A 26,893-nucleotide genomic window follows, 5' to 3' on the forward strand; every position below is an offset into this window, starting at 1 on the left:
GACCATTTCTTTACTAGAGATCCAACATCAAAGCAGCTCTTCATCGGTTTTATTATCTTAGAAAACAAGATTTGTATTCGTAAAGCCCTAGCGGCCACACTCGTAGAGAACATAGATACAAGAGATAAAAAAATGTTGAATATCAGAAGGGGTATTGGTAGAATGTTAACAGCAAAAGATATGACGAATATGGACACGGTAAGGAGAAGGCGCGTAGTCGCCAGATGTCGGCGGTGGGGGAGAGGAATAGGATAAAATCATACTCGGCGCAACTGCAGTCTCCTTAAGGCCAGACTGTCAAGCGAACCGTAATGATTATTGGAATATTATGCTTCGCAGAAGCAAGTAAGAACTGGGGGGGGCCAGACGCCGGCTTGATATTCATTCCAACGGAGCACCGGTATGCAGAATGCAGTCACTGGAAGCGCTTTGTTGACAAGAATTAGATAAAAGACGGGATTGGTGGCTTCGATCATTAAGGCGAAGAGAAACTGATTTAAAGCATGGTGCCAGGAACAAAGATGAAAAGAATACTCAAGGCAGCCGCCGTCAGGAATGCAATTGCCGCAGTGACTAGGGCACGTTTGTTGAGGAGCTTTCGGACGTAGGGTTCACGAATTGGAGCCCAGTTCATGAATGTGTACTCGCTGTAGCCAATGAATGCCATGGCAGGGTCGATCTTATACTGATAGGAGACAATGAAGTAGGCTGCCACGGCGAATGGCAGGATGACCCAGCATCGTATGTCACGAGGTTTGTTGCGGAGTACAACATAGAAAGCACCCCAGAATCCACCCCCGAAGCTAATAAGAGCAAAGGCCAGACGAGCGATGATGCTGAGAGGAACAAGGTTTCCCAGAGCCTTGGCCTGCAAGAATCCCGGGAAAGCGTCACGCTCCATGGCCTGGAAAACGTAATCCTTTGCGGGGTCGAATACTTCGGGATCGTCGCGGTTATCGTCTTCAATGAGATTGATGATGGTGGAAACCATGGTTTCCGGAAGAATAATTTCTCGCTCAGAGCCGGGAAGGAGGTATGTATAGAGAATCTTCTCTGCGCTGGCACGGATATCATTGCGAGCCACGGTATGTCCAGGAGAGTTCGAGTCTCCGTTCCGGGTACCATCACTGGGGCGTGGTTGTGGATCATTGGATCGAGTTTGATATGCTGACTGTGATCCAATGCTGTTTTGTGGTGAGTGAGAGGAAGTGGCGCCCTCAGAACGAAGGAAAGCAGAGAGACGGTGGTCAGCGTCCCTATCCTTCTCGTTCGATTGAAGACGTGAAGGTCCAGCCTCCACCAACGGAATGTCGCCCAAATTCTCAAGGTTCTCTAGCATGGCAGAGGATCGTTTGCTGTCGGCTCTCTCGATATCTGGGGTTGCGACAAGAACGGAACGACGAAGCTCTCGTACATAATGCCGACACAGAGACATGTGTTGTGAAACATCCAACCTAGAAAACAAATTGATGAGAAGTCTGCCAACGATTGCGATAGTCAAATGTCTTACCAGAAGTCCAAATAATCCACTGAGCGCTGCTGGTCTCGCATGTAAATGTAAAAGGAGAAGAGATCGACAGGTGCGAGTGTGCGGCGACTGAGCACCTCGAAGAGAGTGGGCAGACGATTGCGCTGCTCCACGTCAAGGAACGAATCCGGAGACGCCATTTTGGTGATTTGTTGTCGATTGATTTCGGGTGAATATTTCAGCGGTCAACGTTTAATAAATCGAGGCGGGGCCGCAAAAGGGGGTCGAGAGCGTGTTGAATGGCGTAGCAACGGAGCACAATTGAATGTCGAAAGTGTTCGAAGTGTCTTTAAGATAGGTTGAAACGAGAAAAAGAAAAAGAAAAAGAAAAAGAAGAAGAACGAAAGTCTTGTGTGTTATCCAAAAGGAGGGTGTGAAAAGAATGGAATCTGGTGTCGCGGGACACGCAATGTTGTTCAGATAGGAGAAGCCCCTGGGACCGTACTTTTTGTCGCGTAGTCCTGACCAACAGCCGCTCTACAGCAGACGATAATTAAGAGGATTCAGGAAAGTACAGCAAGCCCATGAAGAAAGACCAAAAAAGAAACGAAAGAGACCAGGCTCAGTCAGGGCAAGGGTGAGGTCAACAAGACGATCGCCCAGCCTCAAAGATTTGGATTGGATTTCTCGGAGATGAAACAACACCGCATTAACATTCTTCCGGGCCCACCTGTCAACCGCGCTTTGAAGAGGATTGCATCATAAGGGGGAAGCTTTACTCTCGTATATAGTATTCGATTCATTCAGAATGCCATCAGATTCATGTTTCATAACACCGTTTGCTTCTTATGCTCCTTATATTTAAATCATAGGGTATTGCTAAAACCAAGTACTTCCAGCCTCCTAACGCCATTTCATCTAAACACCTTCGCAAATGAAACAAACAATCAGTAAAACAACCTAGTGGCCTTCGCCCAGATGCTAGAAAAGGATGTGTTAGCGTATGCTTAAAGTACGGAAGAAGAGGAAGCCTCTGATATTTGAAAATTTGAACTTACCGACCACTCGGGAATATTTCGGATCTGCTGGTACATGAACTTTTCGAGTTTGTTGGCGCTCTTCGCGTATGGAGTGGTCTCGTTATTATAACGTCGACAATTGTCGAAGATCAACATTGCATCTTTGATGAAATCTTGTGGAGTGGGGTACATGTCCTTCTCATGTTTCTCTTCCATGGTAGAGAGGTCCATGGGCTCCAAGATCACTTCATAGTAATCAGGAACTTCATCACGATTGACAGGTTGGGTAAATGGCCAAGCTGCACTATGATTTTGCATATCGTTAAGTAGATGCAATAGTTGGTTATAGTTCGGCCCATGGCGTGGCTGGCGGGCCAATTCATCCATATCGGGAGACCATCCAGATTCTTTGATGGCAGTAATAGAGAGGGGATCGATTTTGGTGACGCCATTCTTCCACTCCTTGGGAGGCTGGTGGATGATATGTGACCGGCTGAAGGCACGAATCTTTGCTTGGACGGCCTCTTTCTGCTTCAGAAGCATGCGGCCCATTTCAAGGTAACGGATCTTCGGTAACATGGTACATTGCATGATAGTACCTCCCTCGTAATCCTTAATATAACCCATCCAAATAGATTTGTCTAATGTGATTTCCTTGGTGAACCCTTGCTTTTTAAAGTATCCAATGGCGTAGTTGTCGGCATATGTTAGAAAGTGCATTATAGGTGAGGTAGCTTTGACATAATCCTGCACATGGGATATGAGTCTCAGAGCCTGGTTGTTGCGGAATGTACCACGAACATACCTTCAAATGGGACATAAGATGTGCACCATAGCCTTTGACCTGCTGGTCAGAGGAAATAGCACAGAACACAATCTCAGCAAATTTGCGACTATTAAATGGGCGATATGTGATTCCTCTGACGAAGCCAAGTTAGCGTCTACTGCAAGTGTTTCACATGCTCTCATACGAACCCAACCACTTCTAACGGATGTTTCACAATTGCGATAGATAGATGCGACCGATCATATACTAGTCGTGCGATATAGTCCTTGGGCATCTTGGGAAGCTGTTTCTGGAAAATACATTTCAGGCCCGTGAGGACGATGAAGCTGTCGTGCGATCCATCATTGTTGACAACGCGAAACTCGATATCTCCACGACGTTCTTCGAGGACGGCCGGCTAAATCGCAACGTTAGAAAACGAGATTTTCTTGTTGTATGTGCGCGGGGTTGTCGCGAGCAACGGTGTATCGAAAACAAGAGGGCTTACCTTTTCTGGGAAGGGCACAATGCGTAGTGGGGGTTTTTGCGATGGCCCATCCTCCTAAGTCGTGAATAATTAGCAAGGTACGAGCTTGAGATAGCTGATAATGTGAAGTGACAAACCTCTTTCTCAGGTGAATCAGTGCGCGCTTTCTTGCTAGCTTGCTGTTGCGAATCTGGGGAGGCAACTTCCTCCGAAGCTTTCCTTTTGGAGTCTAGGAATGGAAAATGTCAACCATGTGCTAGCATATAGTGAATGTTCCGTGTAACTCACTCTTTGGTGAATTGACAGCCATGATGGAGATGACTTAGAGGAACACTGACCATGATCGCGTTCCTCGGTGATATTGGGATGCCCCGGAGTTCGGCGCGGATAATTGTTGGTCCGGGTCAATCGGCCAGATAGCCCAGTCGTCTCGGCGGACATTCACGTTGACCCCGTTGGTCTTGGAGCTTACTATTCTTCTCCATTGCACTCTTAATCATCCCATCACGACGATATTATCACTCATGTCTTTGAACGAGGTTTGGGAGGCAGCCTCCGCATCACCATTTCAACCTATTGTGCCCAAGGATAGTCAATTCTTCGTTGGCTTCAATCTACTTCTAGTCGGTACGGACAACTGGCCACGTACATCAAGTGACTTCTTTCTAACACCATTATAGCGGTCATTTTTACCGGACTTTTCGGTTTGAGTAAGCCTTTACTTTGGCTGCGAGAAATCTCAATTCAATTGTCTAACCTTTTAAACAGATCGCTCATTTGTTAGCCTCGCGTCTGTCGGTCTGCCAGCTGCCGTACTCTTCGGGTGAGTTTATACCGTGTCATGGGTATATTTACGTCTGACAATTTTTCTAATTGCTAGTTTCGGATCTGTATTCATGATCTGTGCCGTCGGTGTATATGTTTAACGTGATACCCCCCTACTCTCTTTCTCTTCCTTTCATGTACGATAAGCAGGGAATTCAAAGGGATCTGTACTGCTAGAACCTCCCAAGTCATAATCATTTTTGTGACCTCAAAAAATTCTTCTGCCGCCTATACTTCTCGCTATTCCCGTCGCCGGATCAATTGCAATAATGGAGCCATTGTTCACCAGTGTCTCCAATAATGCTCATCACCTCTATACTCTACTCTCCTGCATTGGCTTTGCACCTAAGGCAACGGTCCAAATTACCCCCAGTGGCCTACGATTCTCGGTCGAAGAAGGCCGCGTCATTCAAGGCTTAGCTTTCCTTGACAAATCCCTGTTCAACAGCTATACATTCAATCAGCAATCAGACATGAGCAATCATGAATCAAATGGACAAGATGATTCCTCCGACGAGGCTTCCTATCCGCATTTCGTCGTCTCACTCTCTGCACTTCTCGATACATTGAGAATATTCGGCATCAACGACCCTAACGAGCCTAACGGAATTCGCGACACCAATCTTCCTCAAACAAACCCTGCGTCAAGTGCCTTCAGTGCCCCGTCATTGCTTATGGACCGCTCATGTACTTTGCAATATGCCCAGCATGGCAGTCCTCTGAGCATCACAATTAGTGAATTCGGTGTCAAAACGACTTGTGAACTGGTGACCTACGAGCCGGAAGATGAGACCGACATCCCTCTCCAACGCGATGCCATAATTATGAAAATCATCATGCGGTCAGCTTGGTTACACAACGCCATTGCCGAGCTTGATTCGTCAACACCCACTGTCCTCAAATTGTCCGCATGTGCAACACGAGAGCCCTATTTTGCGCTCTCGGGAGCCGGTGGTCCTTTCAGCGAGTCAACGGTGGAATTTTCAGCTGACCAGCATAACGAAATTGTTGGCGATGTCAATCGAGCCCAATCCCAAACTAACAAAATCTTGGCTGACGATGGCTCATCGCGCGCGCGTGCAACCAGGGCTAAATTAGCACCGACTGTTACTGAGACATTCTTGGTGTCTCCGCCATCTTCAATGGGGGACAGGATCAGGCAAAACTATCGATTTGCTCTTATCAGAAAAGCAGCACGCGCAATGAATGTTGCAAATAAAGTTAGTATCCGGGGCGATCGACAAGGTGTGCTTAGCCTGCAGTTCATGATCGAACTGGATGATCATAATTCCGTCGGTAGACCTGTCGGTGCTGGTCTAAAGGCCCCTTCAGGCCCAGTGTGCTTTGTGGATTTTCGCTTCGTACCTTTGCTCGATGAAGAGGACGCTGAGTTGGATGTACCGATTACTGATGAATAACCCTTTCTCTACCAAAAGATGACGACCAGCCATTGAGAAGATGTACCGAGTATACAAATACAGATGAAGTATCATATAACACAGTGAACTCTCCAACATTCTGAAAATCGTACATCTATGGTTCTTTTGATGGCCCTAATGAGATAGACTAGCAGTTACCACTGTAAATTGTAAGTTTTGCTCTCTTCAGATAGCCGAAATAGACGAACATCTGTTCGTCTATTTCAATCACTAGTGCTTGAAGCAAATGACCCCGGTTGGTGCATTGCGTAGCTACAAATCCCTAAAAGTAGAGAATAGGTTACATCAGTATGGTCGTTTCGACCATCAATTCCTAGATACGAGCAATGATTTTCTGGATTGACGCTAAATGTACTATTGTGGATTAAGATTGAGAGCGCTTCGTTGAAAGTGATAAGATTACATGACCTTTAGTTGGAATGTCAGTATGAGCAGATCGATCGACAACTTAGTATCATTAGAGACATACCTCAGCAATTGATTGCCTTTCGATGATTGATTTCTGCTTCTCATTCCGAGAAACACGGTAGTAGTAGTCACTGAAGTCTCCGCATTGCATATGGCGTAAGAATTCTTCATCGTGGGTAATGACAATCAACTGGAAATTGGACTGCTGCTGACGAGCACGAATGATGTCGTGTAAAGACTCGGCAAGCGAGCGAATATTATCACGATCAAGATTTGTGGTTGGCTCGTCAAGAGCGATGAGACCACAGTTAACGCCAAAACACTCTGCGAGTGCCAGACGAATGATAATACTCGCCAGCACCTTCTGACCAGCACTGCAGCGGCCGCGCATGTCCATCTCCGCTCCCGACTTGACCATGCAGACCCGGTAGTTATAGGAGCGATTACCTTTGGCATTCTCGTTATCAGATCGTATGAGAATCGTGTCGACGTCTGTTCCGCGGTATGTTTTTTGCCAAAGCTCGCCAATAATTGAATTGATCTCTTCCATCTTGAGTCCATGGTAACGCATGATTGCTTTGTCAAGAGCCCCTCCGTAGCGTGCCAGATCCTCTACCGCAGCTTTTGTGGTTTCGACTTTGATATGAGACTCCTTGTATTTGGATGATGCATCCTTGTAATCCGTATTCCAGTCAGCCAAAAGCTGCATCAACTGATCATCCTTGGACTTCATTTCGCCCATCTTGCTAGCTTGTTTGGCGGCCAGGGCGTTGTGTTCACGAGTCCAGCGTTCTGACTCTTGCTTAAATCGGCTGCGGTCGACCTCGGCATTTTGCTCTTCCAGCTGTCCGACCTCCTCCATGACCTTATCTAGGGATCGAGTAGCCTGGCGGTATGTTAAATTGTCCGAGTATTGCCGTTTCGTATTCTCGCTGTCTTTCAGCTGGGCAGAAATCTTGTTGATCTCTCGTGTGATCTCGGTTTGTTCAGCCTCGAGCTTTGTAATTTCTTCTTCGATTTGAGTTAGTTCTCGGTTGCTCTGCTCCAGTTGGCCCGGACCACCTCGCTCAATATATGAATTGATATCGTCATTTGCAAGATCGAGCTGGCGAATGTTCTCGGAGACACGGTTGATCTCATGCTGCAGATCTCGTTCGCGTATATCAGCTCGCTGGCTGATATCATCATAGCGAGCCTGAGCCAGCAGTAGCTCGGGCGAAAGGCTTTCGATGTCTTTCTCGGCCTTGTCAATGACTTCCCGCTGCTGGGAATTCAGCTTCTTGTACTCTTCAATTCGAACAAGTAAATCGGCTTTCTTTTCTAATTGGAATTTCGCATTATTGAGTTGGTCACGGATGTCCCTGAGCTTAAGCTCCAGCTTGTTAATCTCAGTTTGTGTCTGCTCCTTCTCGGCTATGAGAGACGTCAGGGATTTCTTCAGCTCGCGAGACCTTTCGTTCGCAGCCTTGAGCTCATCCTGAATATCGTCCGAAGTACGGTTGCTCGAAAGGTCCTGCTGCTTACTTGAAAGCTCCTCGATCTTTGACATGCTTGTCTTGATGTCAGCATCATATTTGATGATAGTGCTAACTGTCTTAGCAAGGGCTTCAACGTCTTGCTTGCTTTCGGATTTTTCGCTAACAGCTCGATCGTGTCTTTCAAGTTTATCAAGAAGCGTGTCTCGTTGCGTTTCGTATTCTTCTTCCTCCTTCTCCAGCTCTGGTATATCGGTCTCTTTGAGACGGACCCATGAATCGTATGATGTGCTGGCCTCGCGCGTAGCTGCGAGCTCTTCCTCGAGCTCCTTCAGTGTCTCATCCTCAGCATCCACACCTGCCTTTTTCACGAGAGCTTCAATTCTTCTGGTAAAGGTTTGAAGCTCTGTTTCGGATTTGAATGGACGCTGGCAAGTTCGACATGTCTTGACTTGCCTTGCTGCATCAAGACAGTTGGTGAGGTATGTACCCAATCCGGCAAATTGGTCAGCGTCTTTTCGCGCAAGGTCGTATGTCGCTTGGCGTGTCTTGAGAATCTCAGGGTATTCCGCAGGATCTTCCTGAATGACCTCGTTGATCTCTTTTGCGTATTCATCGAAGTCTTTCTGGCGCTGCTTCAGATTTTTCTTCGCGTTCTTCAGTTTGAATTCCACTTGTTCGAGTTCCCGGCTCGCGCAATCTCGGTCTCTCTCGGCGTCGGCCAACTGCTTAGACTCGGCGGTAATGACATGCTGGAAGTCTTGTTCTAGAGTGTTGGGTTGCCAGTCCGACCCAACGACTTTTGAAAGGCGATCGCCGTGGGCACCCTTCATGGTCTCTAAACTTCGCTCCTTCTCCTTGGCGTCCTTTTTGAGGTAATCAAGTTGAGCTAGCTCCTTGGCCTTTTTCGAGGACTCGATCAGTTCGCTGTTCAATCTCAGGCTCTCATCTTCCAGGTCCTGTATTTGGTCATTGACATCTTGGATCTTTTGGTCCCAGGCAGAAGCCACCGCTCGATTCTTTGCATGGTCAAGACTTGTGCTGATGTCTTCTATCTTGGCTTCCAATGAGCTTTGTATGCCTTCATCAACATCGATCTCATTCAGCTTTCGTTGGTATGTGGCTGCTTCGCCGTCGTTCGCTGAGATCTGTCTCTTCGCGGCATTCTTAGTTTCCTGGAGGGCAGACTTCCTCTGTCCAACCTCATTGAGAAAATCTTGAACCTCGCGAAGCTCCTTCTGTGCCTCTCTTTTCGCCTTGTCAAGTGTCTGATTTTGTTCACGCAGCAGACGTCGAATCTTCTGCATAAATGAATCCACGTCTCCTTGTTCCATGTTATCACCTACTCCGCGGATATTATTTCCACGAGCTATCTCAGTAATCATATTTTGGCGCCTTTGCATCTGACGCTCGAAATTGGCCTTGTCATTTTCATATTTACCATTCTCTGTCTGTTTGAGCCCTAGTCGGTGTCGGGTTTGGTCGATCTGATCTTTGAGGTCCATATAGCCCTCTTTCTTAGCTTCTTCCTGCTGTTGATACTCGAGCTGTTTTGTCTCGAATTGCTCCAGGGTGGATTCAAGCCACTCGTCAGAATCATCAAGCTCCACTAGATGTCGTTTGAGATTGTTGATGGTCGTTTCAATGCTTTTAGCCTCAATTCGCTTCCCCTCGAGAGCTCCCAGAACCTGGGCATAGCTTTCAGATTCTCTCCAGGCCTTATCGGCTAACTCTGAAACGCGACGCATCTCTTTAGACATTTGTCGAGTTTCCTCGCGCAGCACCTCAATTTCATCTTGGAGCTTAACGGATCGCTTTTCTGCTCGGTCTGCTTTATCTTTGTCTTCCTTAGCGTGTTGCTCCATGATCTTGAATTTGGCCAGTTCCTCATTCTGCTTTTTCCTTAGGGCTTTAATGTTGTCGATTGCCTTCGTATACTTCATGGCTTCGAAAATTTCATCGAATCTTTTCTTCAATACCGAAGGTTCGCTCATTGGCCATAGACTTTCGTCCTGGTGGCAGAAAATGACAGAATCCAAAACCGCTTTGGAAACACCAAGGTATTGCGGCATTATCTGGTCCAGCTCAGCAACTCGCGACGAGATGGATGCACGCTCGCCATTCTTCACCATCACTAGTTGTCCCTCCAATGTTTTCTGTTGCCTCGTGGTCTTCTTGACCGTAAGCTGGAGGCTGCGCGTGGCAACCATTTTTGCGCCAGAGGTGCCATTGAAAGAAAGTTTCACTTGTGCGAGCACTTCTTTCTCACCACATAGCTTCGGATCGTGAATAAAAGCTCCGCCTTTGCTGTTTGGAGGGAGGTCACCCGTCGTAGCGTATTTCAGGCATTCGATGATGGTCTAGTTGCTGTCAGCCTCGGACCTGTCCAGAGTGAGCCCGTATCGCTCCAGTAGGTCATATCATACTGTTTTGCCCGAGCCATTGTATCCAACAATGAGAGTCAGTGGGGTGTGGAATTGAATAGTCTCACTGCGTGTGTTATCGAAGGAGCGAACTCTATAAATCGAGGCATAATAGATTAGTGTATCACCTTTTAATAATGGCGTCCTGGCTATCTATGAAATACCATACCCCAATATCGAGAGTTTATCAATCTTCGCTGTATATTTGAGGTTTCTCGAGTCAGAGTCGATCAACGTTATGGCTGACTAGACGACACTTACACCTGTTGCATCGTCAGCATGGTCAAAGGTTAGCGGGGAATGCTCCGCACTCACATTTTGGATCAGCCAGGATAATGGGCACTCCAAAACCTCACAAACTGCGATGGTCGTAGCCTCGCCACCCACTCATCTAACGTGGGTTCAATCCAGTACTTTTCCAGCCGTCCTTGAGTGTGCTCGGTTCGCCCGTGGATTTGTGATGCATCGAGCTTCTCCACTCGTCGCTCGTCGCGCCTCCGCGACACGAAGTCACGTGGGAGTAGACCACTTGCGAGAGTTACTTAAGCAGAAACAATCCCCACAGGATCGGCGAGCGACTGTCAATTGTAGTGGACCGGTTCAGATTTCCTGCTTTTCAATCTTTCATCACCTCACTTCAGGTTATTCATGCGATTGGCGCACGATAGAAGTCAAGTCTTGGGTTGAGTACTGTACTGTAGGCTTCGCGGATTCAGTGCCCCGACCTCCCGCGCTAGCTAAGAATGGTCATTCTCGCCACCTATCTATATCGGCTCTGGTTCCTGATACCTCTCCAGGGAAAACGTCCGTCGATCTCTCGCGGTCCCTGAACGTTGGCCTCTTTGACACTGAATGCATATTACGATAACGATTCCAGCCCAGTGGTAACTTTGAATTTTGCTTCTACTATACGATCTTGACGCTCTTCTCGATATGGCACTGAGCCAACAACAGTCTTACACCAACATGCCCCTACCCGCCTCATCATCTCGATCTGGCTCCAACGAGGGAAGTCTAGGCTACCCTGCCCACCAACAAAACGCTCCAGGATCCTATGGCCACTATGGGTTTGCAGGTCAGCAGCAAACGGGGTATGGTGCCCAGAACGACCCGGGGTGGATCCAGCGCGTTCTAGAGGAAATGAAGGACATGCTTGTTCTCCTCAACGCTGAAGGTCGCATCAAATATATGTCGCCATCAGCCAAACAAATCACAGGCCGTGCAGCGAAACAGTTCGAGGGCACTTTCCTTACCCAATATATTCATGATGATGACAAACACATCTTTCTCCGCGACATGAGCGAGTCAGTCGTATCTGAACAACCGCTTCGAACTCATGTGCGATTTCAAAAGTCCAACAACACATATGGCCTAATCGAGATCCATGGACATCCACACATCGCGAACCTCAATGTAACACAGGGGCGAAATGGGTCGAGCCAAGACCGCTGCACCGGCTTCTTCCTGACATGCCGGCCTTATCCTACCAAAAACTCGGAGCTTCTCGACTCCTTTCTGGAGCATAAGATTGAAAATGCCCGTCTAGTCCAGCAAATTGCAAAGCTCAAACAGGAGGAAGTGGAAGAAGCAAACATGACACGAGTCTCCTACGGCAAACCTGAGGCGGGTAGTAGGCCGTTGAATGAGAACCCACCTACCTCCAATCAGGTGATTTTAAGCGATCAGGAGTCAACTGAAACTGTTGCTCCTAATTCGGACTCTTCTGATGAGAACCCTCATGAGTTCTTTACAGATGATTCGTCACGGGCTGCTCAACATCTCTCGCATATTGATGGCATCGAAGTCATGACTGGTCTCTACTACGGGGACGGCGAACGATCACAGGGCCTCAGTACCGGTCTCAATAAAGGTAGGCTCGTTCATTGTGATATCGACATCACTACAGCGGCAGACCAAGCGCGCAATGTTCAAGAGGGCGACCGCCGAAAGAGACTGAAGGGTCAGCATGTCTGCGGCGACTGTGGTACAGCAGACTCGCCCGAGTGGAGAAAGGGACCTGGTGGTCCTAAAACACTCTGCAATGCATGTGGATGTGAGTCAAATACCCAGCCCTTAGCTTCGAGGGGACCGCTAACCTGTTCTTTTCTGTTCTAGTACGTTGGTCTAAAAAGGAAAAGAAGCGTCAAGAGTCTACATAATCCTCTTCTTGATACTTCTAGACTTTTGGATTCATAACAAGTGGGGAGTCATCATATTCATTTTCTTCTTGCCTTGTCTTCGATCTTTTCAGGATACCCATCTCATTTACTCCCAACGCTCGGTGTCCCGTCGATTGCGGATTGATTGACAATTTCTCGATAATTGGTATTTTATGCCTTATTCAATATATTTGGCCGGTGGAAAGCTCAATCTTAACCGCCAGTATTCAATGAAGTCATGACTTGTTTTGCTTTTCAATCAATTTCGCAATGTACATAATTGCCATTTTCTCTGTTAATGTGACTTTCTACGCGCATGGATTATTAGCATACGATGTGATAGATCCATTGCACCTCATTTTCTTTCTTATAATTTCGTCAATGTTATTGTTCAATAATTAGGACATAGTATTCAGGTTCTGAAGCTGGACTAATATCATGTTAAAACGCCGTCAAATGATATGTACTGGGCGGATTTTGATGCTACAAAAGACCATTGTGTCTTGCGCATGTCTTTTTCATGAAGAGTGTCTCAAAGATGAGAGATCGGTTCATTTTCTGGGGGTATTGGCCAGAAAAGAGAAACATGGTAAGAAAAAAAAAGAAAGTTGGTATCATAGGAGTCAAAAAATCAGGAAGCATAGGCATGAATAATTCAATTCTTCGTTGCCTTCTTTGGGGGTGGCGGGAAGTACATTGGTTGGCTTGGCGATGCCTGGCTTTCTATTGTCTGCGGCTGAGACGGTATTTGAGGAGTTGGCATACTGGAGTTGTCCCTTAGTGGAAGGTCTGACGATGTGCTGCCATTTCCGAGGCGGTTGAAGGCCAAATGACGCGGAGTGAATGGTGAGATCGGGGCGCCGTGTCTCGCAATAGGTTGAACGGTGAGAGGAGGGAAGCCGGGGGTTCGAGGGATCATTCCGGCTGACATCGGGGCCATGCTGGGTGATTTCAGGACCTCTTCCTCGAATTCCTTCTCTATGCGTTTCTCCTCTCTTAATTCCAAGACCTTTGCCTTCTCTTCTTCTGTGATAAAGCAGGAGTGTACGCTGATACCGAACTCAACGGCATAGATAATACTGCCAGAAAAATTAGCTATAGAATTCATGGAACTTCCGTCAGATATACATACATAACAATGACGGTAATAGCAAAGAGCGACTTTGCTTGTTTGCAGTATCCAATATTTGTCTGGTGAGCGGCGACGCTACAGCTTTTCGCGATATACCATGGAGCTCCCGGTTGGGGATGCTTGGGATCCGAGGTGTCGCTGCCAGCTTGGTATCGAGCCGACACGATATAAAGTATGAACAGAGCTCCATGGACAGTCGCCGCAATAGGAGGGAAGAATATATGCATGGAATGAAGCGGTAACTTGACAATCAAGATGAATGTACTGAGGACACCAATCACGAGGTTGTAGTTGGTGATACTATTTTGCGGTTAGATGGTATTTCACAACAGGCTCTCGTTATAAAACTCATTCTAAACATACAATGATGACCAGACCATGGGCGCCGAGTAAGGCCGGTGGTTAGCGGCAGCATATAACGCCTCGTCTGGTGCACTGTTGAAGCCATTGTCGGCACCATCTTGCCAAAGTAATGACCGATACAGATTGTGTGATGCAATACCCGTTAAGGTCAAGATGACGACCACGAAGGGGAACTCGACGGCCATAAGCCAGTGCGTCAGCTTGTAGTGACGATGTTGTCTTGGAAAGAAGAACTGCATTTTGGGGGTCTCTAGCGAGCACGATCGATTTCCAGCTGAAACACTTTTTCTTCAAGATTGGCGAGCGACGACGATATTAATTGAGTACACTGCTGCGATTTGGCCAGGCCGGCTGGCTGAGACCTCCAGTTCTTCGCATGTAAAACTCTGGTGTTTAGAGCTACTTCGCAAAGAGAGGAGACAAGATCAGAACAGTGCAAGTTTGGGCGATCTGGAAGATGGGCGTTAGATATTGCCTCGAGGGCAGACGGTCGACCTTTTCTGTTGCCCATGGCCGAGCTGCAGAGAGGGGCACGAATCAGCAAAGCGAACGCATGCAGCAAGCCCTGGCAGTGTGTCTGAGAAATGCGTCTGACCAATGCTTGCTGGCGGCAAAGCGCCAGCACCAGCAACCCGACATGGTTGTAGCACCAATAGGATGACAGAATCGGGATGTGAGATGCTAGTCGTCACACACTAGTGAGTGTGATGAGAAGGCGGATCAGCACGACTACTCCGCAGAGAACTTCAACTTTCTCAAATTCGGTCTAGCTGCATGGCAACAAGCAGCACTTGGCGAAACGCTGTGGTGGGGATGTCAAGTTTGTGCGTGATCCTCTTGCATGCATCTTGACCAAGTATGTACTTGTGTACAGCTTGTGGAAGAATGGCCTCATCTATGGGCTGAGATATGGCATGAGCTCCAGATAATAGATGTTTGAGATATCCGTCAATATTTCTCTTATGTATTGAAATCGGAGAGCATGGTTGTAGTAGTATTGATGAAGAAGCAGTGTAGATGACGGATTTTGACGTTGTATAATAAAGTGGAAGTCATGTGGTCCGGTCCATCACTTCAACTTCAACCTCAACCTCTCATTACAACATCCCAATTCACACCCACATATCTACCGCTAATTCAATTGGGTGTGATTTGGACTCCCATTGTCCGGGCACATCTACATCCTTGTCTTCGGCTATCCTTTGCATCCCCACTACATTCAAAGAGGGTCTAATGAGAAGCTTCCGACCGTACCACCGACCAATCCAGCAACTAGCGCTTCGTCTAGGCCAACCTCGACGAACAAGAAGACGGTTCCATCGGGAGGACCCCAGAATAATGAGCACTCAACGGGAAGACTCCATCCCGCACGAACTTCGCACGGCGGCAGAGCCCCGGCAGAACCGTCTGTATCCTGTGCGTCTGTCACATGTGGAGCAAGTTAACCCTTCCGTTCGACTATTGCAGTTGGCCATTCCTTCTGAGGGAGACAATGTAAGTCTTTGCCCTTTCGATTTAGGAGTGTTGCCATGGAGAGAATTGAATGGAGGGTTTTCAAGTCCTCAGCTTCAATCGAGGCTACGTGAATATCATTGAGGAATCATCAATTGTACAAGATATATAGATCGTATTTCATACGAAGAATACTAGTACATGTGCAGATGGTCTCAAAAAACCGACAATTCACTAATTCCTCAATATCCAGGATACCCAGCAGCCGTTTTCTTTCCTTCCTGGTCAATGGCTAGATGTTCACATCCCATCTATTTCCCAGGCGGGCGGGTTTACTATCACTTCCACCCCTGCAGATGCTCAACTTCTACCATCGCTTGAGCCACCGGCGGGGCCAATGGCTGGTAGCGAAGAGACGGGCATATCTACTAGTATCATATCAGAAAGCCGGGCTCCATACGTTGAACTTGCTGTTCAGAAATCCCCTGCCAACCCACCGGCAGCATGGCTATGGAAACCAAAGGATGATATCCTCGGCAAGGAGATCAATATTCGCGTCGGCGGGAGCTTTGTTTGGCCACCTACTGGTGTTGATCTTCATGAACTTAGAAATGTTATTTTCATTGCTGGAGGTGTTGGTATCAAGTATGCAGCCTTATCGTCCCCCCTCAGTGCAACTTGAATTTTGTACATGTGAACACTGCAAGATAACTACATACCTACCTTGTAGTGTTCATGATCCCCGATAAGTATCGGACCCAAAGCGTTAACATATGAACACCAGTCCCCTCGTCTCCATCCTATCGCATCTGAACAGCCAGCCCTTGGATACTCACCCTCTCAACATTCACTTTCTCTATTCCAGCCGGTTGCCGAATGGGGTCGAGAAATCGTCAAAAGAGGCAAATTTAGAACAGATTCTGTTCCTTTCTCGGCTTCGAAACATCGTTCGCGCACAGTCGCAATCCAAAAAGCTCCGGATATCTCTACACCTATTTTTAACCAATCTCAATTCTTCCCAGCCAGAGTCTACTAGGGACCCCGCTGATCTTGCTATTCATCCACGAAGAATCAATGAGGATGACCTTCGCTCGTCAATTACAGGAACAGATGGGCATATGAAGACGGTGGCTTATATTTGCGGACCGCCTCATATGACGGATGAGATGATCGATCGTTTGAAGGTGATTCTCGATGACAGAGATGAACGGCGAATCTTCTACGAGAAATGGTGGTAATGGCCTGACACAATGGCTGCTCAGCCAAAATACTATAATTCACTATAAACTCTACGGAATCCCCAAAGTTCAGAGACGAGAAATGATGAGATATTCAATCCAAGATAGACGCCTATCTGACGCCGACCTTTTGCAGGTAACGGGGCAAAAGAAACAAGAGAAAAAGAAAATATATGTACAGATTGAACCGGACGGCCGTACGCACAGAAAAGACAGTATGATCAGAGCAGAGCCCCTGTAAAGACGCGGAAAAAAAGGAGACAAAGAACAAAGAATGGAAGTAAGATGCTGTTTCTTAATATGTTTCACTGGAGCCTTTAACGGCACCCCCGTCGACAATCATCATATCATCGAGTTTATCTTCGGTTTGACCCCATTCGAGGCGTTTGTATGTCGTGACACGACCGGGTCCCATATCGAAGTCAAAGAAGCGTATCCGTCGAACGTAGTTGTCGTAACCACCGTAGCCACCGAGACCGCCACCACCTCCGTAGCACATCCAGAGGCTAGGCTTGTCATTGACATCCTGCTCCAGCATGCAATAATCATTGGCATGGTCACTACGTTCCATGTGAGTATGAGCTGCGGGTGGAGTGAGTGGAGAAAAGAAAGGGTTATAACTTACTGTCCACCGGTTACGAATAGAACGCCCTCTTCCTCGAGAGCATTCTTGAAGCCTGAGTTAAATCCAGGCGCAGTTGGTGCTTCTTTCCATTGCCCCTTCCAATACCTGTCTGTGCTTCGATACTCGGGCAATGGAATGTGAATAAAAGCAACATTCATATGAATGTGGGAGTATTCCTGGTGTTTCTTTTTCAGACTCTGGGCTGTATTTTTGAACCAACGAATCTGACTCGGTTTGAGCCAATCGTATCCTCTAAATTGGCGTTCATCGGGGGAATAGGAATGAGTGTCAAGGAGATAAAAGGTGAGGGCAGAGTGTTGACTCTTGCCGCGGTCAAGGATTTCGACAATGTAATTCCCGACTCCGTCAATATCTTCAGGGCCTGCGGTTGCAAGAGAGTAGGGTAGATCTTCGTAGATGGACATGAGCTGTGCCCGGCTGAGGTCGCCTTCATCATCGTGATTACCAAAAATGGCTGCATACGGGATTTTGCGGTCGACGAGAAGTTTCACAGATTTGAAGAGGGAGCTCTGGGCATCAGGGGATGTTTCCCCATTTACCTGATCACCAGTGAAAACAACCATATCTGGCTTCTCTTCATCAAGGAGGCGCTCCACGAACTCCAAGGTTCGAGGATCAGCTTCGCACTTTTGCCCAGGAATGATTTCTGCGGGGACAGGGTCCCGACAGTCACCAAGACCAGTACTAAGATGAAGATCTGCCAATTGCATCACTTTGAACTTCCCATTCTCGTTGATCCTCGGGGTAGGTCTCTTGCTCTTGGTGGGGTTTCCGCGTCGGATACTAAGACGAGTTTCTAACCGTTCCGTCCAGCCATCTAATAGCAAGGGGGTATCTTTGACCTCCCAGTTTGGGCGCGGGTCGACGGCATCGGCACCAAAAAGAACATCAATATATGTCACAGCCTTCTCTGAATCACTGGCATGGCGGGATGAGGTTCGTTTTAACCAAATGCCACCTGGCCGCGATTCCCAGGACTCGACCTCTCCCTTGGCATTATTGGCAGCAGTATAATCGGTCGCTGGAGTGAGTCGACTAATTTTCAAATCAATCACGACTCGATCATCGGGGCCCAACTCCTCCTCTTTCTTGCGCTGGAATTGAATATAGGCAGTTGAGGTCCAGCCTGAGCGCAGATAGAGATCCTTACGGACGCGGTGCCAGGCGTCGAGATCCGATGAACAAGTCGAGAAAGGATTGAGCGATGAGCATTTGATGACTGTGACATCGGTGATCACATATCCGGAGTAGTGCATAGGCAGGTGGCCATGGATGGACTCGGGGAGGACACGGAATCGATTATCGAGGAACAAAACTACAAGAAGCACGAATGAAACAAGTAAGCCGAGCTGTACGCCCGTTCGGACCTAAGGAAATGGGATCAATATTAGACATAATTCACAAGAAATCGACAAGAGGAGACATACGAGTCGGCGGGCCATGATGGAGCTAATATCACCCTGGCAAGGACTTGGTCAAGAGCCGGGAGGTGCAGTGTCGCATGGTGTCCCCCACGTCAAAGGGTTCACAATCTAGGCCACGAGAAGACCGTTAAATTCAGGTCAACTCACAGAGCCATGAAGTTATACAGAAAGATGATCAAACAAGTGGTTGTTTTGGAACAACTTTGACCGTCGAGTCTAAACCACGCTTGGACCCGCAAGGCGGTCACTCTCAACTCCTGAAGGGTCCAGCCGGAAAATCGCCCTTTTTTGGATTTTTTTGGATGGATCAAGTTTGAATCTATTCATTTATTTTATTCATTCGAAATTTATTGCAGTCTTCTGTTCAAGGTGCTCTATGTTTATACCGTTTTATACCATTAAATCATCTAAATCATCTCTAAATACTGGTCGCTGACCATCAAAAAATGGCCGACTCATTTACAATATCCCCTGCCCAAATCTATGTATGTAGGTGCGCTTCTACTAGTCTATGCGGACTTGCCAGTGGCAACATCAGCTGGTGACACCTTACCAGCGAGGATATCTTGGGTGGTCGAAAGAATAGTAGACCAATCCTTGAAGGTAGTGTAAGGCATGCCTCGGCGTTCGCAGAAAGTCACCAGATCTATAAGCTTGTGAGAATTCCAAACCACTTACGCTGACATATTTGGGCCAACTTACCTTTTCCAGCCTTGGCGAACAGGAGATTGGTCTCCGCAGCAGCAGATAAATCGGACACACCATCACCGGCATACAAGAGAACTGGGCGTTCACCGTCAGGCAGAGCAGCGTAGGGCTTGATCTCCAAAGACTTGTCGTGGCCGAAGTGGCTAGAAATGGGTGGAATGTGAGTTATTGCACTGAGAAATGTTTTGAATAATATAACATACCTGTCATCATGGTACTTGATTTCCCAACCACCCTCGCTGTTGATATCCTTGCCATCGCGACTTACCACCTCGTTGCAGACAATGTGAAGGTGGTCACCGGGCTTGTGGCCGAGAAACTTCTCCAGCAGCGCACTAATAATGGGCCTCATCCCAGACGACAGAATGACAATGGGCACATTGTTGTCACGAGCCCAGTAGTAGAACTTCTCGAAGTATGGGTCCAGTTTCATGTTCTTCAAGAGTGTTGCGATACATTCGTCGTAGGGAGTCTTGATGCTACCAAGCATTTCACGGAAAGCGTCACTAATATACGAGGTCAGCAAAAACCATCTTGATATGGATATAGCTCTGTTAGTCCTACCGGAAACCAAGGGTCTCGTCGAGGACCTTCTCGTTCAACTGCTGACGGCGCTCGCGGCCAAAACCAAGGTTGTCAATCTATGGGAAATCCGGTCAGTCGAGAATTGCGGCAGCGCGCACGAAATACGGACCATGAAATCATTGCCTAGAGAAATGCTTTTCGTTAGCGTCTGTTCTAACCAATTTCTTTAGAAAGAATGCTTACTATCATCAACGGTGATCGTCCCGTCAAAATCGGTGAAAAAGATCACCTTTGGCTGAGTCGCCATGTAAGGAAGCGCCGTAGAGCCCATTGTGATAGAGACTTGAGAGAAATGTAAGTCGCGAGATTTTTATTAGCCAGTTAACAGCAGGCACAGGATCAAGAAATAGGTTTGGGTCAACGATTGCGAAGAGGAAGAGTCGAAATACCTAAATGGAGGGGTCTCCCCGGTGAGCGGCGAGGGGGGGGGAACTCGGGGAGTGGAACTCGCTGTGGGTCTCCCGCGGGTTTTGGTCGCGGCAGGAGATTTTCCCATTCAGGATATCTTTAGCTCTCAATCATGGCTCGTCTCCTCCAGTCATTGCGACGGCTGCTGGGTGTGACGCCAGTAAGTGGTCCTACTCGGAATATTGGCCAAAGACCGAGGTCTTTTGACCCAGATTTCTCTGTTTTTCGAGGTACGCAGGCCCGGTCGAAGTATTCCCTCCAAATCCAAAGCCATGAACAGAACTGATAGAGAATATATAGAGGGCGATCGCATTGTGCTACACAATAAGCAGCCGGTATTGACCAAGCCATTGAAAAAGGGGGATAAGACCAATCTGCGCCGAGGACATTTGGACCACAATCGTGTTATTGGAGGCCGTGTTTGGGATACTGTGCAGGCTCACAGAGGTAAGCTGGAATTCCAATACATCTATGATGGCGATGACGATTGACGCGATATATCTTGGAACAGGGCCTGAAGTTCGACCAAGCCTCCCAACATTAGATGAATATGTTGCCTTGACGCCTCGCCATGTGACACCGGTACGCGCATCCCCCCCAGCTTGGACAATTCGGAAGAATTCTAGCCAGGACAATTGCTCATAATACTAGATCTACCCACACGACGCCAACCTGATTGTCTCCCTTCTCGATCTCCATCCGAATACCCCAGCCGAAGGTACAGAAGAACCTCCGATAGAGATACTCGAATCCGGCACTGGACATGGCTCCCTAACTCTTCACCTTGCTCGTGCCATCCACGCCGCTAATACTACACCGCCGCCTCGGCCATCCAAATCGCAAATCCAATTCCTCGAAGATAGAACGAATCGACCAGGAGAAGAGGACTCTGAGCAGGCTGAGGGGAGTCACTCTTCTCAAAACGCCCAGGCCGAGATCGATACAGTGCAGGAGGAATGGAATGCCTGGCGAGCACAACGCAATGCTGTCATTCATACAGTGGACGTTTCGGCTAAATTCTCCAAGCTCGCAGAGAAGAACGTACAGGGTTTCCGACGCGGAATGTATAGTGGAGATGTTGATTTCTACGTTGGCCCCGTTGAGAACTGGATTGCAGAGCAGAAGAAACGACGGGCTAAAACTGGCGTCTTATCTTCATTGACAGGACAGAGCTCAGTCGAGCCATTCCTCTCTCATGCCATTCTAGACATGCCATCAGCGCAGCTTCGCATTCCGCATGTTGCACCTATGCTGAGACGTGATGGCTTCCTCATTGTTTTCGTGCCGAGTATTACCCAGATTGGTGATTGCGTGCGTCTGATACGTCAGCACCATCTGTCGCTGGTTCAAGAGAAGGTGGTAGAGCTTGGGATGGGAATCTCTGGTGGCCGACAATGGGACGTCCGACTCGCGACAAAGAAGTCTGGAGCTGATCCTGCCTCGTGGAGTCCATCTGTTGAGACTGACTCAGACGAGGCCTTGGAGTCCGCGGAAGAAGCAACCGAGATACTCGCCACCCAGGTACCGTCAAAAGAGGATGAAATGGTTATGGTCTGTCGACCTAAAGTCGGGTTGCGTACCATGGGTGGCGGCTTTGTGGGAATCTGGAGACGAATTGAAGATCTTCCCAGTCGGTGATCTTTGATGATATACCCCAAGCATCTTCAAGTTCATTTCATGATACACTTCTTGCATAAAAGCATGTATACTACTAACATAATCTTGTCAAAAATGTAACATCACCAATGTACCATAAGCAATACCAAACTATCAACATTGCAAACCCAAAAACTATGTTCAATCAAATTATCTTAGTGACAGCCAAGTACTCATATTCACAGCTTCGCCTGGCTTCCTTCAGCCTTAGCAAGAATCCAATTCGCAGCATCACGCGAGAATTGCGCTCTGGTTTCAGGTAGATCGGCCTGTAACTTATGATAACCCCCCTCATAAGAAGCAAAAGTGACATCGCCCTTTTCCGCAAGCAATTCAGCCACGCGCTTTGTAGCCGGGTAACTAGTGATACGATCCTGGTCTCCGTGGGCAAACCAGATAGGCAGGAAATCCACACCCTCCAGCTGTTTCTTGGAGAGACCCTCAAGCCACAAACCACGATCCAGCATACCAGCTAATCCACCGAAAGTTCCCATCTCATGGCACAGGTCATCGGCCCTGAAGTCAGCTACCACTTGTTTATCTCGGGATACATGTGATGTATTGAGGGGACAGTGACGCTGTTGTCGAGGGAGAATTCGCGCGACCACACGTCCGGCCATGATAGTGATGGTCCATGGACGTGAAGCTGGATCCAGTCCGATGAGTGGGGAAAGCACGAGCAAACCTGCAAGTTTAGGCTGGGAACCAGCTCGGCGGTATGGCGAGTCTGGGTGCAGTATATAGTTGAGCACTTGGCCGCCGCCCATGCTATGGCCTGCCAGGAAGAGAGGAATACCCTGGGCCTCGGCTTCTGGGGCGATGCTGGTGAGGAATGAATGCATGTCGTCGAGGACAACTGCTGTGCTGCCAGTGTTGCCGCGGTCTTTCAGGCCATTAAATGTGCGACCCCAGCCTCTGGTTCGGTCAGTTTTTGGCCTTCATTAAACCTCTTCGCCAGCTAATATGATGGGGACAAATGCTTTAAATATCTGGTATCTGTCCTGGTGAAGGGATCTGCGATACTCACCGTTGGTCAAAGGCTCTCACCTCGATGCCGGATGAGGCGAGAGTTGGAAATAGATCATAGTTGGTATTGCCTGGCCAGGTTAGAATTACTGGGTTTGAAATTATGATTTTCTTTCCTCAGACTGCTGCCATTTATTGTAAGGAACTTACAATGATCACTGAAGCCATGAAAGAACGCCAGGATGGCGCGAGGCGGTCCGTTTGTCTGGCAATATGGATTAAGATTTCATCTTCAAGCAGATTTATCAACTAGACCAACCTTCCAGGTTTTGGAGTAGGCCTTCAACCCATCGGGCAATGTATGAGTTCCTTCTTCGGTGGACATGCTTGAGACTGATGATATGTTGTTGAGAGTAAGTGTTGATGGAGAAGTTCTAGCGCACCTGATATGCTGATCAGCTTGACCGACTTGACATGTGATATCCCATGCCGTCAGCATTCCAGTTGAACATATCCTACTAATCAGACACTACACAATTTAACTCAAGGGCATCTACATTCCCTTTCTACTGACGAGATTTGCCAATCTTTCTCTGCTTACAATCTACTTTTTAGAATGATTTGATGAGACAAGACCATGCTCTATTCTCAAATGGATAGAAAGTATGGCGGAACATTGATCAGACAACTCCTATCGCCGATTCAAACACACAGAAACAGTATTCAAAGAGCAACACCACAGAGCCCTTCCGGCACCTGTTCCACCTGAACACCAACCCCGCCCTAAACGTCGTGAGACCATTTCAGATGACGTTAGAGATTAGGTGAGATGAAACCGAGTAATATCAGCAGAATACCCAACAGGAAGAACAGCGGAGATGAGGGACATAAACAAGACGGGGAAGATGGAGGAGAAAAGGCAAGCAAGGTGCCTCGTCGAAGTGGCTACTCTAGGGGCAACCGCTTCAATGGGCTAGCCAGTACGACTGGGAGATGCTTCAGAGCAAGGAGGTTAGGGAAAAGAGACGGAGAGAGAGAGAGAGAGAGAGAGAGAAAGTGAGAACAAGAAAGGAGACGAGTTCATAATCACGGCAAGAGACAGAGAAAGAAATCGAAGAAGAAAAAAAAGACAACAAGAAAGATAGATAGAGAACATAAGACAGTAAAGACAGCAGGCTAATTAACCCACCACCCCCAAAGATTCCGAAATGACAAACACTAGAGAAGTGAAGAAAATATGAAAAACCCGATTGCACAAACACCCCGTCTCGAAAGATCAATGCTCCACATCAGTGTCGTTGTGGCCCAAAATCAGCCTCCACAACCTTACCCTTTTTCCCCTTAACAGTAAACTCCGCAAGCAATGCGACATGATCAGAAGGAAAATGAAAATTGGGGAACCCAGGGACCCTGCGAAGATAGTCCTTGTCCACTTCCCCAAGCAGCGCCGACACATGAAGTGTATTCGACGAGTACCACACATAGTCCAAAATATCTTTGAAATCGGGTGTGTAGTTGGTGAAACTGAGTTCCCCGATCGAACCGTAGGCAGATTTCAGCTTGAAGGGATGTGTCATACCAATCTTGCTGAGGTTACCATAAAGTCGTTTCTCCAGATCGGGGTGCTCCTCCGCCAAGCGTCCACTGGCGATTAAGTTGTATGCCGCTGATCCAGGCGAGGAGTTGAAGTCACCACACATGAGGAGCGGAATCTGGTCGCCACTGGAATATTCCATGGAAGGCGCCGGTTCCACGGTTGGAGCTTTCTCCGAGCCACTTTCAGCCTCAGAGAAACGGAAAGCAGCTTTGTCGGTACAAGGGGGCCATTTGGCATATTTGTCTGAAAGCTTTGTGATTTCTTCCATCAGGATCGCGGTCTGGATAAGCTTTACGTCCTTGAATGCCGGATCCCAGTATAGATGGGCATTCACGACCATGAATCTAGCACCCGTTTGCCGGTTCTCGAGGAATATAACAACCGCAATGTGATCCTTTTGCCACAGTCGATTGTAGATATCATCCTGGCCCTTGGCATCAGGTCGTCGCACAGCGGTTTGACCAAAGTTGATCAGGTGCTTGTCCAGAAGAATGTACTTGCTTCCCTTGAAGAAAGTAGCGCATCCATCAATGCCCTTGGCGTCTTCTTCCTGCATGCCCATCGCACGTCCACGGGGCCAATAGACTCCCTTATAATCATTGTAGGCAAGTTGTTCACGGAAGAAATTGTTGTAGCTTCCCTGATCAACCTCTTGTAGACAGACAATATCCGAGCTGTGGGATCGTAATTCGTTAAGGATGAGTTCTCTTCGGAATTCCCAGGAAAGGACGCGGGCGGGGGCATAGCCATAGTGGGATGCAGTAGCGGATGAGTCGCAGAGGGTGTTATAGGAGAGGACCGTAATCTTCTCGGAGGAACTGTTTGTCGAGCTTGCAGTTTCATCAAGAATGACCCAATCACGATCAGGAGGAGGAATATGAACTAAGACAGATAGATAATTAGCTAATTTGTATAATTGAGTCGACAACAGAACAGTTACTCACCAGGAGCCTCTTCCTTGAGGTATTTGATGAGAGCTTTTGTTCCATCCTTCATCAATTGAGACTTAAGAACCTCGTTTAGTGGGTTGCCTTCGATGCCAAGGGTGTCCAGCCGATAAAGATAGCCCATTTCGTAGGGGAGAGTGCGGATATTGTTATCGAAGAGGAGAAGCGTCTTAAGATTGGAGAGCATGCCGATCTCTTCGGGTATCTCGGTGAGATCGTTGCCAGACAGGTCGAGATGGGTGAGTTTGCGCATCTGGCCGATAGCTGGTGGGAGAGCTTTCAGCTTATTGTGGTTAAGGTACAGCTTCTCGAGGAAGTTATAGTTGAAGAGTGATGAAGCTATGGCTCTGAGGCCCTGACCACCGAAATCGAGCGCATTCCAACCTTGTCGAGATGCTGCCTTCTTTGTGGTTGTGCCATTACGAGCATCATTTCCTTGCTCCGAAGGGTCAGTCTGGCTGGGCATGATCTGGATACCCTTGGACTGCTGCGCCATGATTCGGGCATAGTAGTGAGGAGAATTTGCCTGTCGCGACTCGACATGGAGCTGAAGCTGCCGAGTCCAATGCTCGCTGATTGGATCGTCCATATCGTCATCTACTGCGGTTGGCCCTCCATTCTGTAGATGAGAAGTCGTAAAATGAGGGGTCGTGGTGGCCAAAGCACCACCAGAAAAGGTGTGTTGGGGAATGTTGTGCTGAGGTTGGGCATGATGGGGGTGATGATGTTGCTGAGTGTGGTGGGGGTGATGATTTTGGGACTGAAACTTGGGAATCTGCATGCCAAACCGCTGATGGCCCTGACCGCCATTCATCATGACATGTTGTTGATGACTCTGGCTGTACATAGTGAGAGGGTTCAGCGGGGCTGAATGGTTTCCAGGCGGTGATCGAGAAGGAGAAGGAGTGTCGTGGTTGAACTTCAGTCGACCCGGAGAATTGGTCCCGTTTGGAATGGCGTGTCGTTGGTGTGAGTGTTGCTGCGGTTGTGTTTGGAAGTAGAACTGCCCGGCCCCAGGCTGCTGGAACCTGTAGGTACCATCTGCCATCTAACGGGGCAGACAAGACCTTGGATTATTTCCCTGGTAGACAACCGGGGGGCGGGCGAGTGGCAGAAGGTTCGGAGTGGAGGGAGCGAGGAGAGCAGCTGACGATCGATTACGGTCTCTTCTCTTCTTCCACATAGGGCCTTGTAGCTATACCACCCCGTATGAAAGTGTTGGATTGGGGTTTAGCGGCCACCAAAGACCTTGCGCGGAGGTTTGAGTCGCAGGCCGTCCCGGTTGGGATTGAGCAATGTTGA

General features: G+C 48.0%; 13 protein-coding genes across 13 annotated transcripts; 5 read left to right on the plus strand and 8 right to left on the minus strand.

Annotated features, from left to right (window-relative positions):
• Positions 1-496: 496 nt before the first annotated feature.
• On the minus strand, positions 497-1,668 carry rgsB (uncharacterized protein; the record flags this gene model as incomplete). Its single annotated transcript, XM_056649582.1, has 2 exons — positions 497-1,454; positions 1,511-1,668. The coding sequence occupies 2 exons, from the start codon at positions 1,666-1,668 to the stop codon at positions 497-499; spliced, it is 1,116 nt and encodes a 371-aa protein (XP_056496713.1).
• A 760-nt stretch (positions 1,669-2,428) lies between these two features.
• Positions 2,429-4,050, minus strand: gcnE (histone acetyltransferase GCN5; the record flags this gene model as incomplete). Its single annotated transcript, XM_056649583.1, has 7 exons — positions 2,429-2,449; positions 2,527-3,234; positions 3,293-3,407; positions 3,463-3,671; positions 3,762-3,815; positions 3,878-3,969; positions 4,029-4,050. The coding sequence occupies 7 exons, from the start codon at positions 4,048-4,050 to the stop codon at positions 2,429-2,431; spliced, it is 1,221 nt and encodes a 406-aa protein (XP_056496714.1).
• A 214-nt stretch (positions 4,051-4,264) lies between these two features.
• On the plus strand, positions 4,265-4,666 carry N7469_010679 (OST5 family protein; the record flags this gene model as incomplete). Its single annotated transcript, XM_056649584.1, has 4 exons — positions 4,265-4,367; positions 4,421-4,450; positions 4,509-4,563; positions 4,621-4,666. The coding sequence occupies 4 exons, from the start codon at positions 4,265-4,267 to the stop codon at positions 4,664-4,666; spliced, it is 234 nt and encodes a 77-aa protein (XP_056496715.1).
• A 168-nt stretch (positions 4,667-4,834) lies between these two features.
• N7469_010680 (Rad1/Rec1/Rad17 family repair protein) lies at positions 4,835-5,983 on the plus strand (the record flags this gene model as incomplete). The annotated part of the gene is made up of 1 exon (XM_056649585.1): positions 4,835-5,983. The coding sequence occupies one exon, from the start codon at positions 4,835-4,837 to the stop codon at positions 5,981-5,983; it is 1,149 nt and encodes a 382-aa protein (XP_056496716.1).
• A 420-nt stretch (positions 5,984-6,403) lies between these two features.
• Positions 6,404-10,591, minus strand: N7469_010681 (MRX complex DNA-binding subunit; the record flags this gene model as incomplete). Its single annotated transcript, XM_056649586.1, has 4 exons — positions 6,404-6,412; positions 6,474-10,247; positions 10,314-10,404; positions 10,572-10,591. 4 exons carry the CDS (start codon positions 10,589-10,591, stop codon positions 6,404-6,406), a joined length of 3,894 nt encoding a protein of 1,297 aa, XP_056496717.1.
• Positions 10,592-11,276: 685 nt separating this feature from the next.
• N7469_010682 (GATA transcription factor LreB) lies at positions 11,277-12,469 on the plus strand (the record flags this gene model as incomplete). The annotated part of the gene is made up of 2 exons (XM_056649587.1): positions 11,277-12,363; positions 12,426-12,469. The coding sequence occupies 2 exons, from the start codon at positions 11,277-11,279 to the stop codon at positions 12,467-12,469; spliced, it is 1,131 nt and encodes a 376-aa protein (XP_056496718.1).
• A 655-nt stretch (positions 12,470-13,124) lies between these two features.
• Positions 13,125-14,203, minus strand: N7469_010683 (uncharacterized protein; the record flags this gene model as incomplete). Its single annotated transcript, XM_056649588.1, has 3 exons — positions 13,125-13,548; positions 13,602-13,901; positions 13,965-14,203. The coding sequence occupies 3 exons, from the start codon at positions 14,201-14,203 to the stop codon at positions 13,125-13,127; spliced, it is 963 nt and encodes a 320-aa protein (XP_056496719.1).
• Positions 14,204-15,197: 994 nt separating this feature from the next.
• Positions 15,198-16,654, plus strand: N7469_010684 (FAD-dependent oxidoreductase; the record flags this gene model as incomplete). The annotated part of the gene is made up of 3 exons (XM_056649589.1): positions 15,198-15,458; positions 15,670-16,061; positions 16,201-16,654. The coding sequence occupies 3 exons, from the start codon at positions 15,198-15,200 to the stop codon at positions 16,652-16,654; spliced, it is 1,107 nt and encodes a 368-aa protein (XP_056496720.1).
• A 295-nt stretch (positions 16,655-16,949) lies between these two features.
• Positions 16,950-18,829, minus strand: N7469_010685 (metallophosphoesterase family protein; the record flags this gene model as incomplete). Its single annotated transcript, XM_056649590.1, has 3 exons — positions 18,728-18,829; positions 17,280-18,667; positions 16,950-17,214 (listed from the first exon to the last, which is right to left on the minus strand). The coding sequence occupies exons 1-3, from the start codon at positions 18,740-18,742 to the stop codon at positions 16,950-16,952; spliced, it is 1,668 nt and encodes a 555-aa protein (XP_056496721.1). The 5' UTR covers positions 18,743-18,829.
• A 404-nt stretch (positions 18,830-19,233) lies between these two features.
• N7469_010686 (putative Phosphoserine phosphatase) lies at positions 19,234-20,288 on the minus strand (the record flags this gene model as incomplete). The annotated part of the gene is made up of 6 exons (XM_056649591.1): positions 19,234-19,370; positions 19,427-19,575; positions 19,636-19,938; positions 19,997-20,073; positions 20,127-20,140; positions 20,201-20,288. The coding sequence occupies 6 exons, from the start codon at positions 20,286-20,288 to the stop codon at positions 19,234-19,236; spliced, it is 768 nt and encodes a 255-aa protein (XP_056496722.1).
• A 249-nt stretch (positions 20,289-20,537) lies between these two features.
• Positions 20,538-22,063, plus strand: N7469_010687 (tRNA (adenine-N(1)-)-methyltransferase; the record flags this gene model as incomplete). Its single annotated transcript, XM_056649592.1, has 4 exons — positions 20,538-20,655; positions 20,726-20,872; positions 20,937-21,007; positions 21,077-22,063. The coding sequence occupies 4 exons, from the start codon at positions 20,538-20,540 to the stop codon at positions 22,061-22,063; spliced, it is 1,323 nt and encodes a 440-aa protein (XP_056496723.1).
• A 197-nt stretch (positions 22,064-22,260) lies between these two features.
• Positions 22,261-23,432, minus strand: N7469_010688 (acylglycerol lipase; the record flags this gene model as incomplete). Its single annotated transcript, XM_056649593.1, has 4 exons — positions 22,261-22,996; positions 23,109-23,178; positions 23,258-23,312; positions 23,367-23,432. The coding sequence occupies 4 exons, from the start codon at positions 23,430-23,432 to the stop codon at positions 22,261-22,263; spliced, it is 927 nt and encodes a 308-aa protein (XP_056496724.1).
• A 904-nt stretch (positions 23,433-24,336) lies between these two features.
• On the minus strand, positions 24,337-26,639 carry N7469_010689 (CCR4-Not complex 3'-5'-exoribonuclease subunit Ccr4; the record flags this gene model as incomplete). Its single annotated transcript, XM_056649594.1, has 2 exons — positions 24,337-25,526; positions 25,589-26,639. 2 exons carry the CDS (start codon positions 26,637-26,639, stop codon positions 24,337-24,339), a joined length of 2,241 nt encoding a protein of 746 aa, XP_056496725.1.
• Between the last annotated feature and the right edge of the window lie 254 nt (positions 26,640-26,893).

The sequence above is a fragment of the Penicillium citrinum genome (assembly GCF_028827155.1).
Source record: "Penicillium citrinum strain IBT 23319 chromosome Unknown utg000009l:1.0-4274883.0:1.0-4276374.0, whole genome shotgun sequence".
NCBI lineage: Eukaryota > Fungi > Ascomycota > Eurotiomycetes > Eurotiales > Aspergillaceae > Penicillium > Penicillium citrinum.